This window comes from Schistocerca serialis, chromosome 1, assembly GCF_023864345.2.
Source record: "Schistocerca serialis cubense isolate TAMUIC-IGC-003099 chromosome 1, iqSchSeri2.2, whole genome shotgun sequence".
Lineage (NCBI taxonomy): Eukaryota > Metazoa > Arthropoda > Insecta > Orthoptera > Acrididae > Schistocerca > Schistocerca serialis.
This window is the reverse complement of record NC_064638.1, coordinates 308,545,770-308,559,730: the sequence shown is the minus strand read 5'-3', so window position 1 is coordinate 308,559,730 and position 13,961 is coordinate 308,545,770. Positions and strand designations below refer to the sequence as shown.

General features: G+C 38.5%; 1 protein-coding gene across 4 annotated transcripts in view; it reads left to right on the top strand.

Moving 5' to 3' along the window:
• Window positions 1-13,961, top strand: part of LOC126469267 (ATP-binding cassette sub-family C member 10) — a 392,679-nt gene that overhangs the window by 109,450 nt on the left and 269,268 nt on the right. For all 4 annotated transcript variants that reach the window (XM_050096621.1, XM_050096622.1, XM_050096619.1 and 1 more), the window contains one exon: window positions 2,284-2,410. In XM_050096621.1, coding sequence (XP_049952578.1) covers window positions 2,284-2,410 — 127 coding nt within the window. The remainder of the gene's footprint in view (window positions 1-2,283; window positions 2,411-13,961) is intronic.

Genomic DNA, 13,961 nt, shown 5'->3' with positions numbered 1-13,961 from the left:
AACACACACAGTTTGGCTCATCTGAATGTGAATTACACAAGTCCAGTAATTGTCATGTATATGTGAGGACCAAACAAGAGAGTTGAGTTGATCACTTTCGACACAAAGTCCAGACTAGGAGAGTTAGGTGATCACTTAGAAGGAAAATCCCAAAGTGAATAGTTGTTGACAGGTAGACCTTGATGGTTATTCAATGGCTTCCTGGTAACCATGGCTTGGCTGCTTGCAGAACTCAGAGGTAACTTGCTGAAATCGAGCTGTAACCAGGACTGACTCTGCAACTGGAACTGCTGATTTTGAGCTGTGCTGCCTCCTAAATACTGGCTGAGTGTAAGGTTACATGTTCTACTTTTTTTCAGACATGTAATTGACATAGGGAAGTAGTGTGGTGACTGATGCCGCCTGTGGCAACATCGGTGTGCCGATCTGAGTAGAGCCTTCCAAAAAGCATACTATGAACATCTTGTTAGTTTGATATTGACATCTGCTGAATAGGTAACCTGCCAGACCTGGTTGTATTGTGGGATGTCATATGCCACAGGATAATGCTTATGGAAGCCCAAAAACATGTTATTTTGTCTTTGTTTTGACAATTAGAGCTGTTGAAAGTAAAATTATTTCTTTATGAGAAGTAATGAATACAAATCCAGCCTGGATTTTCCACAGTGTAGATTTTGATTGAAATTCAAATTTTAAAGCACCTTCCACTTATAATGTGAGAATTATGAATGCAAGGAAGCAGGAATAGTAGCGGATCCTGTAAATGAACTTATCTTGTGGGAACAGAAACAATAATTCCATGAGAAATGAAGGGGAAAAAAGAGAAAACAATATTATGATACAGGTAGAGAAAGAAAGGAATGGGGTACTATGAACTGTTGCTTAAGAAAATTACACAAAGTTCTGCTTATATCTAGTATCTTCGGTACACCAGGTTTTATTTCCTAGACCTCTTGGGTGGTTGTGTATTCTGCATTGTTAATGACTTGTAAATTTCCTTTCTAAACTTACCACCATTCTTCTCTTTTTACCTTCTGTTTTTCCCTCCATAACTCCCAGTGAAGGAAATACAGATTGTAAATTCCTAAGGTTAATATTCTATAGTTACTAGGATTACGTTCATTGATGAGCTGTGAGTGAGTATTTGCTCTTTTATTATTTTAATGTATTTTGAGTGTGTGCTGAAAAATAATGCCTCTGAATTTTTTATTCTGTTATCAATATCAGTTGAGGTATTACATGTCATGCATATTATTCGGTCAACTTCCCTGCTTTGCTGATAAAAGTTGCAACTCTCTGCCACTAGAAGGCTCTGAATTGTACCATGTAACATGGTTGTGTGAAATGTAACTATATCATTACACGAGAAAACATGTACTGGAATCGAGTTTCTAACTGTCCACACATGGAGCATGCTCTCCTTCAGCATGACAATGCCAGACCATTCACAAGCATTCCGACATCTGCAGTGATCCAGTTGCTTGAGTTCACAGTCATCAATCATCCACCATACAGTCCCAACTTGGTTTCGGACAATTTTCATCTGTTTCCAAAACTGAAAGAACACCTTTGAAGACTTCACTGTGATATGGATGAAGTAGTGCAAGCAAATGTAAGCTTGTGGCTCCATCAACAAAGTCAGACATTTTATAACAACGGTATCAACAAACTGCTCTCTCGTTAGAAGTGAGTTTGTTGCCAGGGTGACCATGTTGAGAAATAAATACAGTAATGGAAAATCTAGGATGGAATGTAACAATATTATGAAAAGGATAATTGCTACTCACCATATAGTTTAGATGCTGATTCAAGATAGGCACAACAAAAAGATTGTCAGAAAATGAGCTTTCGGCCACAAGGTCTTCATTCGAGATAGAACACACACACACTAATGCAAATGCAACTGATGGCAGTCTCCGCCTGCTGAGGCCACACTGCTTTTAGACTGCAGTCGTGTGTGTGTGAGTGTGTGTATGTATCTTCTGTGTCCTATGAAGGCCTTGTTGCCTGGAAGCTCATTTTCTGACAGTCTTTCTTTTGTGCCTATCTGTGACTCAGCATCTCCACTATATGGTGAGTGGCAACTATCCTTTTTGTAACACTGTTGGGAGATAAATACGGAGATGTGAAAAATGAAGATGTAGAATGTTAATAAAATTTGTTTCGTGTAAAAAGTATTAACAGTTTTCACATAAAAATGTGAGAGGCATTATTTATCAGCAAGCCCATGTATTATTAAATATTTCCATCTTGTAAGATATCTAATAATGCTTCTTTTGACAGGTGCTTTGTTCTCAACTCATTTCACATACCTTGTGGCTCTGGTTGGTTTACAACTTCGTGGAGCTCTCATTTCAATGGTCTACAGAAAGGCCATGTCTGTTCCTGGGCCTGCTCTCTCTTCATTTTCGTAAGTTCCTTTACAATTTATTGTTAGTGGTGGAGAAGTTGCATCATTCGAAAACTGAAATTAGAAGCATTTACTGCATGTGTGAAACTACTTTTTTTAAAAAAACTTAAAGATATTTGCTCTGTCAATGTTGTGGTTACTTTAATTATTTGTTATTATTAGAAGCCATTATTGTTTGAGGAGGAGGCTTTAAATGACATTAATTCCAGTCGCTGCCTGTTCTGATAAGTCCTAGTGGCCCCTTGCCTATAGAATTGGGACAGAGTCATACACTTAAGTCAACAGAAAACAGTGAGACACTCAACTTGTGGTTAATGTGTCACATATTCACATCAATTTCGCCCGTACATGAGTCACTACAAGAGTTTTGAGAAAGGCTATGTTATTTCATTTTCTGTAATTACAGTTGGCTTTCATGATTGACCACTGCTAATTTTAATTTGCTTGACTTATTAGTATTACTTGAAGGATTGTGATAATTTTTGTCCTTGTGGCATTAACGCACAACTATTGTGAAGCTTGGGAGAAAGCACTTCTGATCAACGATTCTGTATGATTTCAAAAGCAAATTAAATGACTCTGGAACTTCCCACACAACAGCTGGTTGGCAACTTTTGAAATTTTGAACTCTGTAACTACAGTGGAAATTGAGGAGTGGATATTAGGCTGCTCCAGTGATAGTGGGAAACATTGGGAAATACGGAAGCGTCCGATCCTGGCCGTCTGCTTTGACCCATGGCATCACAAATATGGCGGATACGACCATAAACCACGATTCCAATATGGCGCATATAAAGTCTGTACGAACACATTATGAGGACGAAAATACATCGAAAAACAAACACACCCACTTTCCACAAAAAGCCTAATGACACTAACGGGACAAGCGCGGGAAATGGGGTGTTTTTAGAGGGGGGGCAAACTAAATACGAACAAGTTTAGACACCCACCCCCATACAAAACCACACAAAACGATGAAAAAACAGACATCACAAAGCTCTCCAAATACCACTAAACACAATATCATCTGGAATCGGACACTTCCCTTGACCTATATAGCTCAACAGCAGCTCCCGATCCCATAAATTAGGATCAAACACTTCCCTTGGCCTAAATAGCTGAAAAACATCTCCCGATACCAATATAAACATACACAGCCACACGTTGGGATCGAACACTTCCATTGACCTGCGCACTTAATTTTATCCGATTAATTTTACTAAAATTACCACACGATGTACAGCGAACAACACCAAATTAACCTTGACACAAAATCGTTAACTCACTGAAATGAATTCCACTACAAACACAGCCGACAATCGAGCAATTCTGGATAATGAGCAAAAGCAAACTGAGCCCATTACACCACACAAACGAAAACCCTGAACATACCACCAGAGAGTACAACAAACCACAACACGACGACATCTACAAATACGCCACACTCACAAACCAAACTCCGCGCCATCATGACGTCACATACGACACCACCCTTACGTCACGGGTCAAAGCCAACGCGTGGGATCGGACGCTTCTGTCGACCCAAACATTGCTACTATTGTTCTAGAAAGTGGGAGGATTGTTTTTAAAAATGTCCAGCTGGTGCTTCATTTGCTTTGTCACACATGTCCGAAACTCTGTAGGACTGACTTTGAGATAGTAATGTACTTAATTCATTAGATAATAAATTAGAGGCTACTGGCAGTTTCTGTGGCCTGTCAAAAGCCTTTGACTGTGATAATCACAGTATTCTCTTAAGTAAATTAGAATATTATTGTGTCACTGGCAGTGCTGCAAAATGGTTTGAGTCTTATCTAACTAACAAGAAACAAATGGTGCCATTGCAAAATATTTGTGAAGTAACAAGCAATCAGTCTGCATCTGATTGGGAATTAATTACATGTGATTTTCCTCTAGATTCCATCTTGGGTCCATTGCCTTTTGTGTGCACATTAATGATCTCTCATCTGTTACATTGCCAGAAGCTAAGTTTGTTTTGTTTGCAGGTGATAGAAACAATATAGTAAATAACAAGCCAAGTATGGATTTAGAAATAGCTGCTAATCAAATTTTCACTGACATTAATTCACTGTCATTAAACTTTGAAAAGACTTACTATATGCAGTTCAGAACATGTAAGAAATTTCCTTCCAGTATGTGTATAACATATGAAGACCTGCAGATAGAAGAGATTGACAGTGTTAAATTCCTGGGATTGCAACTTGATAATAAATTCAGTGGAGAAGGGCATACCATAGAATTACTGAAATGCCTAATCAAATCTGTATTTGCAATGAAAATGATGTCAGATGTAGGAGATAAAATGTACAAAAAAACTTGCATACATTTGTTACTTTCATTCTATTATGTCATATGGGATCATATTCTGTGGTATCTCATCAATCCGAGCAAAAGTTTTTAGAGTGCAAAAGCGTGTAATAAGACTCATTTGTGGTGTAAAGTCATGAATCTCATATAGAAACATGTTCAAGGAACTGGGTATTCTAACCACTACTTCTCAATGTATTTACTCCTTAATGAAATTTATTGCAAATAATATGTCTCTGTTTCCAACCAATAGTTCAATACATAGTAACAATACTAGCAATAAGAATGATCTGCATAAAGACCTAAAATCACTTACCTTGATCCAAAAAGGGGTCCAATATACAGGACTACACATTTTTAACACACTGCCAGCAACCATTTAAAACTTCATTTCAGATAAAGCACGGGTTAAACAGAATTTGAGAGATGTTTTGTTAGGCAACTCCTTCCTCTTGTAGATGAATATCTTAGCAGGAACTGTTAGACCAAATTAAGTAAAGATGTCAGTTAGATTTCAGTTTTGACAATGTGGGTCACAACAGTCAAGGTTAGGTATTTTATGTATGATAAATTTGTTAAAAGTGTGTAACTATCTTCCTCTCTTGCAGTGTATTAATTCTGTAAATATTAGCAGTTTCATTTTACTGTAATGTATTCACATATGTTTACAATCTCCTGGCAGATGATTAGGGAAGTGAGTATTATGTTCAAACATTCTATGTTTTTATGTTGTACTTCCTGATATGTTCCACATCCATGAGAAACATCTCATTTTTGGGCCTATGGAATGAAAACTGAATCTAATATAATCTCTAATCTGATGAACTACTCAGTCTTTTATACAGGGTGTTACAAAAAGGTAACGGCCAAACTTTCAGAAAACATTCCTCACACACAAATAAAGAATAGATGTTATGTGGACATGTGTCCGGAAATGCTTAATTTCCATGTTAGAGCTCATTTTAGTTTCGTTCTTCCACCTACGCTCAATGGAGCACGTTATCATGATTTCATACGGGATACTCTACCTGTGCTAAGTACGACACAACATGTGGTTCATGCACGATGGAGCTCCTGCACATTTCAGTCAAAGTGTTTGTACGCTTCTCAACAACAGATTCGGTGACCGATGGATTGGTAGAGGCGGATGAATTCCATTGCTTCCAATCTCTCCTTACCTCAACCCTCTTGACTTTCATTTATGGGGGCATTTGAAAGCTCTTGTCTACGCAACCCCAGTACCAAATGTAGAGACTCTTCGTGCTCATATTGTGGACGGCTGTGATACAGTACGCCATTCTCCAGGGCTGCATCAGCGCATCAGGGATTCCTTGCGACGGAGGGTGGATGCATGTATCCTCGCTAACGGAGGACGTTTTGAACATTTCCTGTCACAAAGTGTTTGAAGTAACACTGGTACGTTCTGTTGCTGTGTGTTTCCATTCCATGATTAATTCGATTTGAAGAGAAGTTATAAAATGAGCTCTAACATGGAAAGTAAGCGTTTCCGGACACATGTCCACATAACATATTTTCTTTCTTTGTGTGTGAGGAATGTTTCCTGAAAGTTTGGCCATACCTTTTTGTAACACCCTGTATATGAGCAAAAGATCATTTGCCGCAGAGATCTTCTAGACACATTACACAAAGTTAATTCTAGTTTTGACATTGTTACTAATTATTTACATTTTAATTCAGAATATAAATATCTGTCAAAAATAAGGATTTTTCTTGTTTAACATCCACCAACAAAAGTGAAACAATCCAGAAGTGTCAGCAAGAACATAATGATAACTTTCTCCTCAAAAAGCAATTATGTTAGAACTGTACCTCTGGAGGGAAAAAAGGAGAACTATATCTTTTTGTAGTTATTGAAAAACTTCAGGAAAGGCAAACAAGGACAGGACTGTGGAGTATCGTCCTGCACCATGACAGTGCATCTGCATATGCAACCAGCTTCATGATTCTGTTCTTAGAGCTTAAATCACAAGAAATACCAAGTGTAAATTACAGCTAAGAAGGCTTAACCTTACCACTCGACCTTAGTATAGATTGTAGACTGTATTTTATTGATCATGTTGTCTACAAAAGCAGCTTATGTGTAGACATTGGGCAAGTTAATTTATAAGTATGCAGGCAAAAGTGATTTCTTTTCATACGTATTTAAGACTGCAATAATACACTTCATACATTAAGTATTTATATAGTACACTTCATAAACATAAATATTCTTGAGTCGAGTAAAAACTGTGATGCTGTAAATATGGCATTAGAGATTTTCCAGAGATGTTGATATTGGTAATTACTCTTATGTTTTCAGGAAGTTAGCTATAAAGCTTAATTCCCATGTGGAAAGAATGATTTTGGCACAGGGATGTTTTGATTAGGGTTGCATGTACGTTTTTGTTTTCTCTGGAAAAGTTATGATGAGTGTCTCAGTTTTTTTTGTAATCTGCAGTCCTTACCTGTTACATTTATTTTAAAGAATATAAGGGTACCATAATGTAGATTTGCGATAGAGGAGGAATACCGGAGATCTTAAACAGAGGCTTACCTGAGTCTATAGGTATCCATCCAGACATGATTCTAATGTCCCTTTTTTGCAGTTTGAAAGTACTATAGCTACTTTTGAGTTTCCGCAGAGAGTTACACCATATTTAATGTGAGAATGAAAACAGGCATGATAGGTATTCATTACTGTTTTCTCACTACAGAAGGATTTTATTGAACAAAGAGGGTAGCATATCTTGCTCAGTTTTGCAGTAAGGCATTGAAGGTATTCATTACTGTTTTCTCACTACAGAAGGATTTTAGTGAACAAAGAGGGTAGCGTATCTTGCTCAGTTTTGCAATAAGGCATTCAGTATCTTCATGTAGTGTTGATCTGGCTCCATACATTTATTTCCTGTTGGCTGTGGTGAAAAATTGTAAGTGTGGGAAAAAATGTTCAACAGCTCTAAACAAGGTTTTAATACTTATGACTGTGAGCCTACTACACTTGATGGAAATTAGTGGATAACGGTTTCAAAAGCTGGTTTATAGAGTTTCAGAACAGATTTTTGAGAAAATACTGTGGTAAAATTGTTTGATGTATTTTAATCTTGAAACTTCTGTAATGAACGTTATGTTCCAATTCTATCTGATAGTGGAGACATTTGGTGTCAAGTATAAGTGTGGGAGAATGTACATACTGCGCGACACATGTTTGTGTGTGCAGGCTGGAAAGGAGTTATGAGCACAAGGCAGATGCGACGGTTGAATGGCATCGACAGGTGTTTGCCACTCGTGCTACAGAAGCCATATTGGAAGAACAAGGAGTGGTTATTTATCTTAAGGTGTTTTATATCGTTGACTATTGTAACAAGAAAAAAAGAACAGTTGAAACGTTAATTGTAATTCACGTATTGGACTCGCTAGAGGCAAGAGGGGTTCATAAATTATGTGGTTGTTAAACCAACTTTATTACAGATGTATTTTATCGAGTCTAACGTGAGACGAATTGGTTGACTTGTATACATTCAATTATTGATGTGAGAAATGGGTAATATATTATTTGTGGAAGTTGAAATATACCAAGACTGAACTAAAAGTATTCTTTGAGTTCTACATTATTTCAAAAGTAGAGAGAGAGAGAGAGAGAGAGAGAGAGAGAGAGAGAGAGAGTTATAAATTCGTGTTAACCAACAGTATTCTTTGGAGAAGAAGTTTTTGGAGATCGACGTTGCCGGAAATCAAGAGAACAAGATTGGCTGTATGTACCAAGTAGGTCAACCTATGGGAGAGAAGTGTGAATTTTGCAATTCAACTTCACATTGCTTCAGGTCATCTACAGCGTTAGAACTTGGCGACTGTCACATATGTCTCCCAGGGACGTTAACATTCTGTGTTAACAGGCTGAGTGACGACCGTTGGATCCTAAGTTGTTTTTGGTGTTTATTCTCTAATAAAATTTTCCTGCAGCGAATTCCCCCAACTTCTTACTCTATTATATCATCCCCGCTTACAGTTTGTTAGAGAAACATCCCAGTGAGGAACTGTGATTACGTCACCCAAAACTGCTCCTGGTAGGTGACTGCATTGTCCTCGGTTGTTAGAGAGTTGTGACCACTAGGAGTTTGACTCCATCATCCTCGGTTGTTAGGGAGTTGTGCCTGCTAGGAATTTTGATTGTCTCATCCTCGGTTATTCCAGGGGTGCCCCTACCTGTCTTCATGATTCGTCCTGTCTTATCCAGACTTATTCTGTCGTGATAGGAGGTGACACGAGATGGGAATTGGTGCGCACATTACCCCTGAGATAAGATCTGCTTAGCCAACCAGTCTCTCTCGCTCTTGATGTATAGTTAGATTTTATTTTGCCTGAATTATTCTTTGTAAGTAATAGATTCACCAGGTTCTGTGCAGATCCGTGGACAGAAGTCTCAGTGAAGTCAACGTCAGTAAATCTGTTAATATGAATGATTCCAAAAAGTAGTTTTCTTGAAAGCTGCCTGGTAATCCTAGTCCTAACTAAATAGGGAGAACTTTTGAAATAATTTCCAAATTTGTGAGAATACCATTCTCACACTGAATGTAAGATAATAGAGTTAAAGGCATTGAAGCATAATTTTCTTAGTAAATTGAATGGAATATTATATTTGTGGAAAACATAATGTTATACTGCTAGTTAAATGACTGTGATAATGGAATATATAATTTTATACTTGGTACAGAATATTTTATACCTTTTATGGGATGCAACCACAACGGAGGGGTATCTGTTGAGAGGCCAGACAAACGTGTGGTTCCTGAAGAGGGGCAGCAGCCTTTTCAGTAGTTGCAAGGGCAACAGTCTGGATGATTGACTGATCTGGCCTTGTAGCAATAACCAAAACGGCCTTGCTGTGCTGGTACTGCGAACGGCTGAAAGCAAGGGGAAACTACAGCCGTAATTTTTCCCGAGGGCATGCAGCTTTACTGTATGATTAAATGATGATGGCGTCCTCTTGGGTAAAATATTCCGGAGGTAAAATAGTCCCCCATTCGGATCTCCGGGCGGGGACTACTCAAGAGGATGTCGTTATCAGGAGAAAGAAAACTGGCGTTCTACGGATCGGAGCGTGGAATGTCAGATCCCTTAATCGGGCAGGTAGGTTAGAAAATTTAAAAAGGGAAATGGATAGGTTGAAGTTAGATATAGTGGGAATTAGTGAAGTTCGGTGGCAGGAGGAACAAGACTTCTGGTCAGGTGACTACAGGGTTATAAACACAAAATCAAATAGGGGTAATGCAGGAGTAGGTTTAATAATGAATAGGAAAATAGGAATGCGGGTAAGCTACTACAAACAGCATAGTGAACGCATTATTGTGGCCAAGATAGATACGAAGCCCACACCTACTACAGTAGTTCAAGTTTATATGCCAACTAGCTCTGCAGATGACGAAGAAATTGAAGAAATGTATGATGAAATAAAAGAAATTATTCAGATTGTGAAGGGAGACGAAAATTTAATAGTCATGGGTGACTGGAATTCGAGTGTAGGAAAAGGGAGAGAAGGAAACATAGTAGGTGAATATGGATTGGGGGACAGAAATGAAAGAGGAAGCCGCCTGGTAGAATTTTGCACAGAGCACAACATAATCATAACTAACACTTGGTTTAAGAATCATGAAAGAAGATTGTATACATGGAAGAACCCTGGAGATACTAAAAGGTATCAGATAGATTATATAATGGTAAGACAGAGATTTAGGAACCAGGTTTTAAATTGTAAGACATTTCCAGGGGCAGATGTGGACTCTGACCACAATCTATTGGTTATGACCTGTAGATTAAAACTGAAGAAACTGCAAAAAGGTGGAAATTTAAGGAGATGGGACCTGGATAAACTAAAAGAACCAGAGGTTGTACAGAGATTCAGGGAGAGCATAAGGGAGCAATTGACAGGAATGGGGGAAATAAATACAGTAGAAGAAGAATGGGTAGCTTTGAGGGATGAAGTAGTGAAGGCAGCAGAGGATCAAGTAGGTAAAAAGACGAGGGCTAGTAGAAATCCTTGGGTAACAGAAGAAATATTGAATTTAATTGATGAAAGGAGAAAATATAAAAATGCAGTAAGTGAAACAGGCAAAAAGGAATACAAACGTCTCAAAAATGAGATCGACAGGAAGTGCAAAATGGCTAAGCAGGGATGGCTAGAGGACAAATGTAAGGATGTAGAGGCCTATCTCACTAGGGGTAAGATAGATACTGGCTACAGGAAAATAAAAGAGACCTTTGGAGATAAGAGAACGACTTGTATGAATATTAAGAGCTCAGATGGAAACCCAGTTCTAAGCAAAGAAGGGAAAGCAGAAAGGTGGAAGGAGTATATAGAGGGTCTATACAAGGGCGATGTACTTGAGGACAATATTATGGAAATGGAAGAGGATGTAGATGAAGATGAAATGGGAGATATGATACTGCGTGAAGAGTTTGACAGAGCACTGAAAGACCTGAGTCGAAACAAGGCCCCCGGAGTAGACAATATTCCATTGGAACTACTGACGGCCGTGCGAGAGCCAGTCCTGACAAAACTCTACCATCTGGTGAGCAAGGTGTATGAAACAGGTGAAATACCCTCAGACTTCAAGAAGAATATAATAATTCCAATCCCGAAGAAAGCAGGTGTTGACAGATGTGAAAATTACCGAACTATCAGCTTAATAAGTCACAGCTGCAAAATACTAACACGAATTCTTTACAGACGAATGGAAAAACTAGTAGAAGCCAACCTCGGGGAAGATCAGTTTGGATTCCGTAGAAACACTGGAACACGTGAGGCAATACTGACCTTACGACTTATCTTAGAAGAAAGATTAAGGAAATGCAAACCTACGTTTCTAGCATTTGTAGACTTAGAGAAAGCTTTTGACAATGTTGACTGGAATACTCTCTTTCAAATTCTGAAGGTGGCAGGGGTAAAATACAGGGAGCGAAAGGCTATTTACAATTTGTACAGGAACCAGATGGCAGTTATAAGAGTCGAGGGACATGAAAGGGAAGCAGTGGTTGGGAAGGGAGTAAGACAGGGTTGTAGCCTGTCCCCGATGTTGTTCAATCTGTATATTGAGCAAGCAGTAAAGGAAACAAAAGAAAAATTCGGAGTAGGTATTAAAATTCATGGAGAAGAAATAAAAACTTTGAGGTTCGCCGATGACATTGTAATTCTGTCAGAGACAGCAAAGGACTTGGAAGAGCAGTTGAATGGAATGGACAGTGTCTTGAAAGGAGGATATAAGATGAACATCAACAAAAGCAAAACAAGGATAATGGAATGTAGTCTAATTAAGTCGGGTGATGCTGAGGGAATTAGATTAGGAAATGAGGCACTTAAAGTAGTAAAGGAGTTTTGCTATCTGGGGAGCAAAATAACTGATGATGGTAGAAGTAGAGAGGATATAAAATGTAGGCTGGCAATGGCAAGGAAAGCGTTTCTGAAGAAGAGAAATTTGTTAACATCCAGTATTGATTTAAGTGTCAGGAAGTCATTTCTGAAAGTATTCGTATGGAGTGTAGCCATGTATGGAAGTGAAACATGGACGATAAATAGTTTGGACAAGAAGAGAATAGAAGCTTTCGAAATGTGGTGCTACAGAAGAATGCTGAAGATTAGATGGGTAGATCACATAACTAATGAGGAAGTATTGAATAGGATTGGGGAGAAGAGAAGTTTGTGGCACAACTTGACCAGAAGAAGGGATCGGTTGGTAGGACATGTTCTGAGGCATCAAGGGATCACCAATTTAGTATTGGAGGGCAGCGTGGAGGGTAAAAATCGTAGGGGTAGACCAAGAGATGAATACACTAAGCAGATTCAGAAGGATGTAGGTTGCAGTAGGTACTGGGAGATGAAAAAGCTTGCACAGGATAGAGTAGCATGGAGAGCTGCATCAAACCAGTCTCAGGACTGAAGACCATAACAACAACAACATGGGATGTGACGTAGATGGAAGGGTTTGTATTGATTTTTTGAGGGGGTGGGTAGTAAAGGTAAAAGCATGATTAACACTACCAGATAAATCATGACTAACACAAAACACACATCACACCTCTCTAACAACCCTCACAAACAAGTGTATCTGGTTCTTCATCATTTTCCGTTACCATAGGGTTACTAAGATTTTCTTCGGGAACCTCAAAGGTGAAGGTGGGAATGTCCGTTCTGTAGGAGACGATTTAACACCAAACCTCCTCCAGCTTCTCACTCATGTACTGGCGAGGTAGGGATCCTGGGGAAGGGGGGTGGGAAGGGTTTCCTGTCTTTGGGGCTGTCTTCTTTCTCTTCTTCGATCTAAGCAACCACATCTAAATTTTTTTATTTTATTTTATTTATTTATTTATTTATTTTTTTCCCCTTTCTTACTTCTCATTTGAGGACCTATCTACTTCTCCCTCTTTCCATATTCATCTACTTCTATCACAGAAGTCCTTCCTGGTTTCCGTTGTTTCCAATAACCTACAACTTATCTTCAGATAAGAAGGCTGAAGAATCAGGCAGCACACACACACACACACACACACACACACACACACACACACACACACAGGTATATATATAAGAACTATGATGAGTCAATATCGCATTTATATATACATATAAAAAACTAGAAGGATTCTACGTTGAGTATATAAGAAGGAGGTGTAAGTAAGGAAAGAGATCATAAATGTGAGAGGAATCGATTTTGATAATTATTAAGGAATGTTGAGTCGAAAGTAGAGGTAGACGTAATATCTGTTAAGAGTAAAGAAGTCAAAAAGTAGATGAGGACTCCAGAGACTAAATGAAGTATCAAGAAGTGAGAGTGAACTGTAAAATAGATTTTTATTTTTTCCAGGAAATATTTAATTATACTATACATAAAGATGTATACTAGGGCAATGAACCATGAGGCCTACTGACATAAAGGATAAGGGGGCCCGTATCCGGCATTTGCTAAGGATATAGGGCAGGCGTACCTACATAGAGATGGGACGACCTGTGGCCTGAAGAATAGGGATTTATTACAAAGGGGCTTACCTACCGGAACGTAAGGAGAAAGTGCACTCATAGGGTCAACCCACATGTAAGGTATAGGTACTGATTCTAGGGGAAAAGGGCAGTATCATGACAAAAGTCACACATTTTACAGGAACTATTCTGGTAAGTTAGAATTCTATATACCACTAGCATTATTATGTGTTATGAGTGTCAGAAAGAACACTT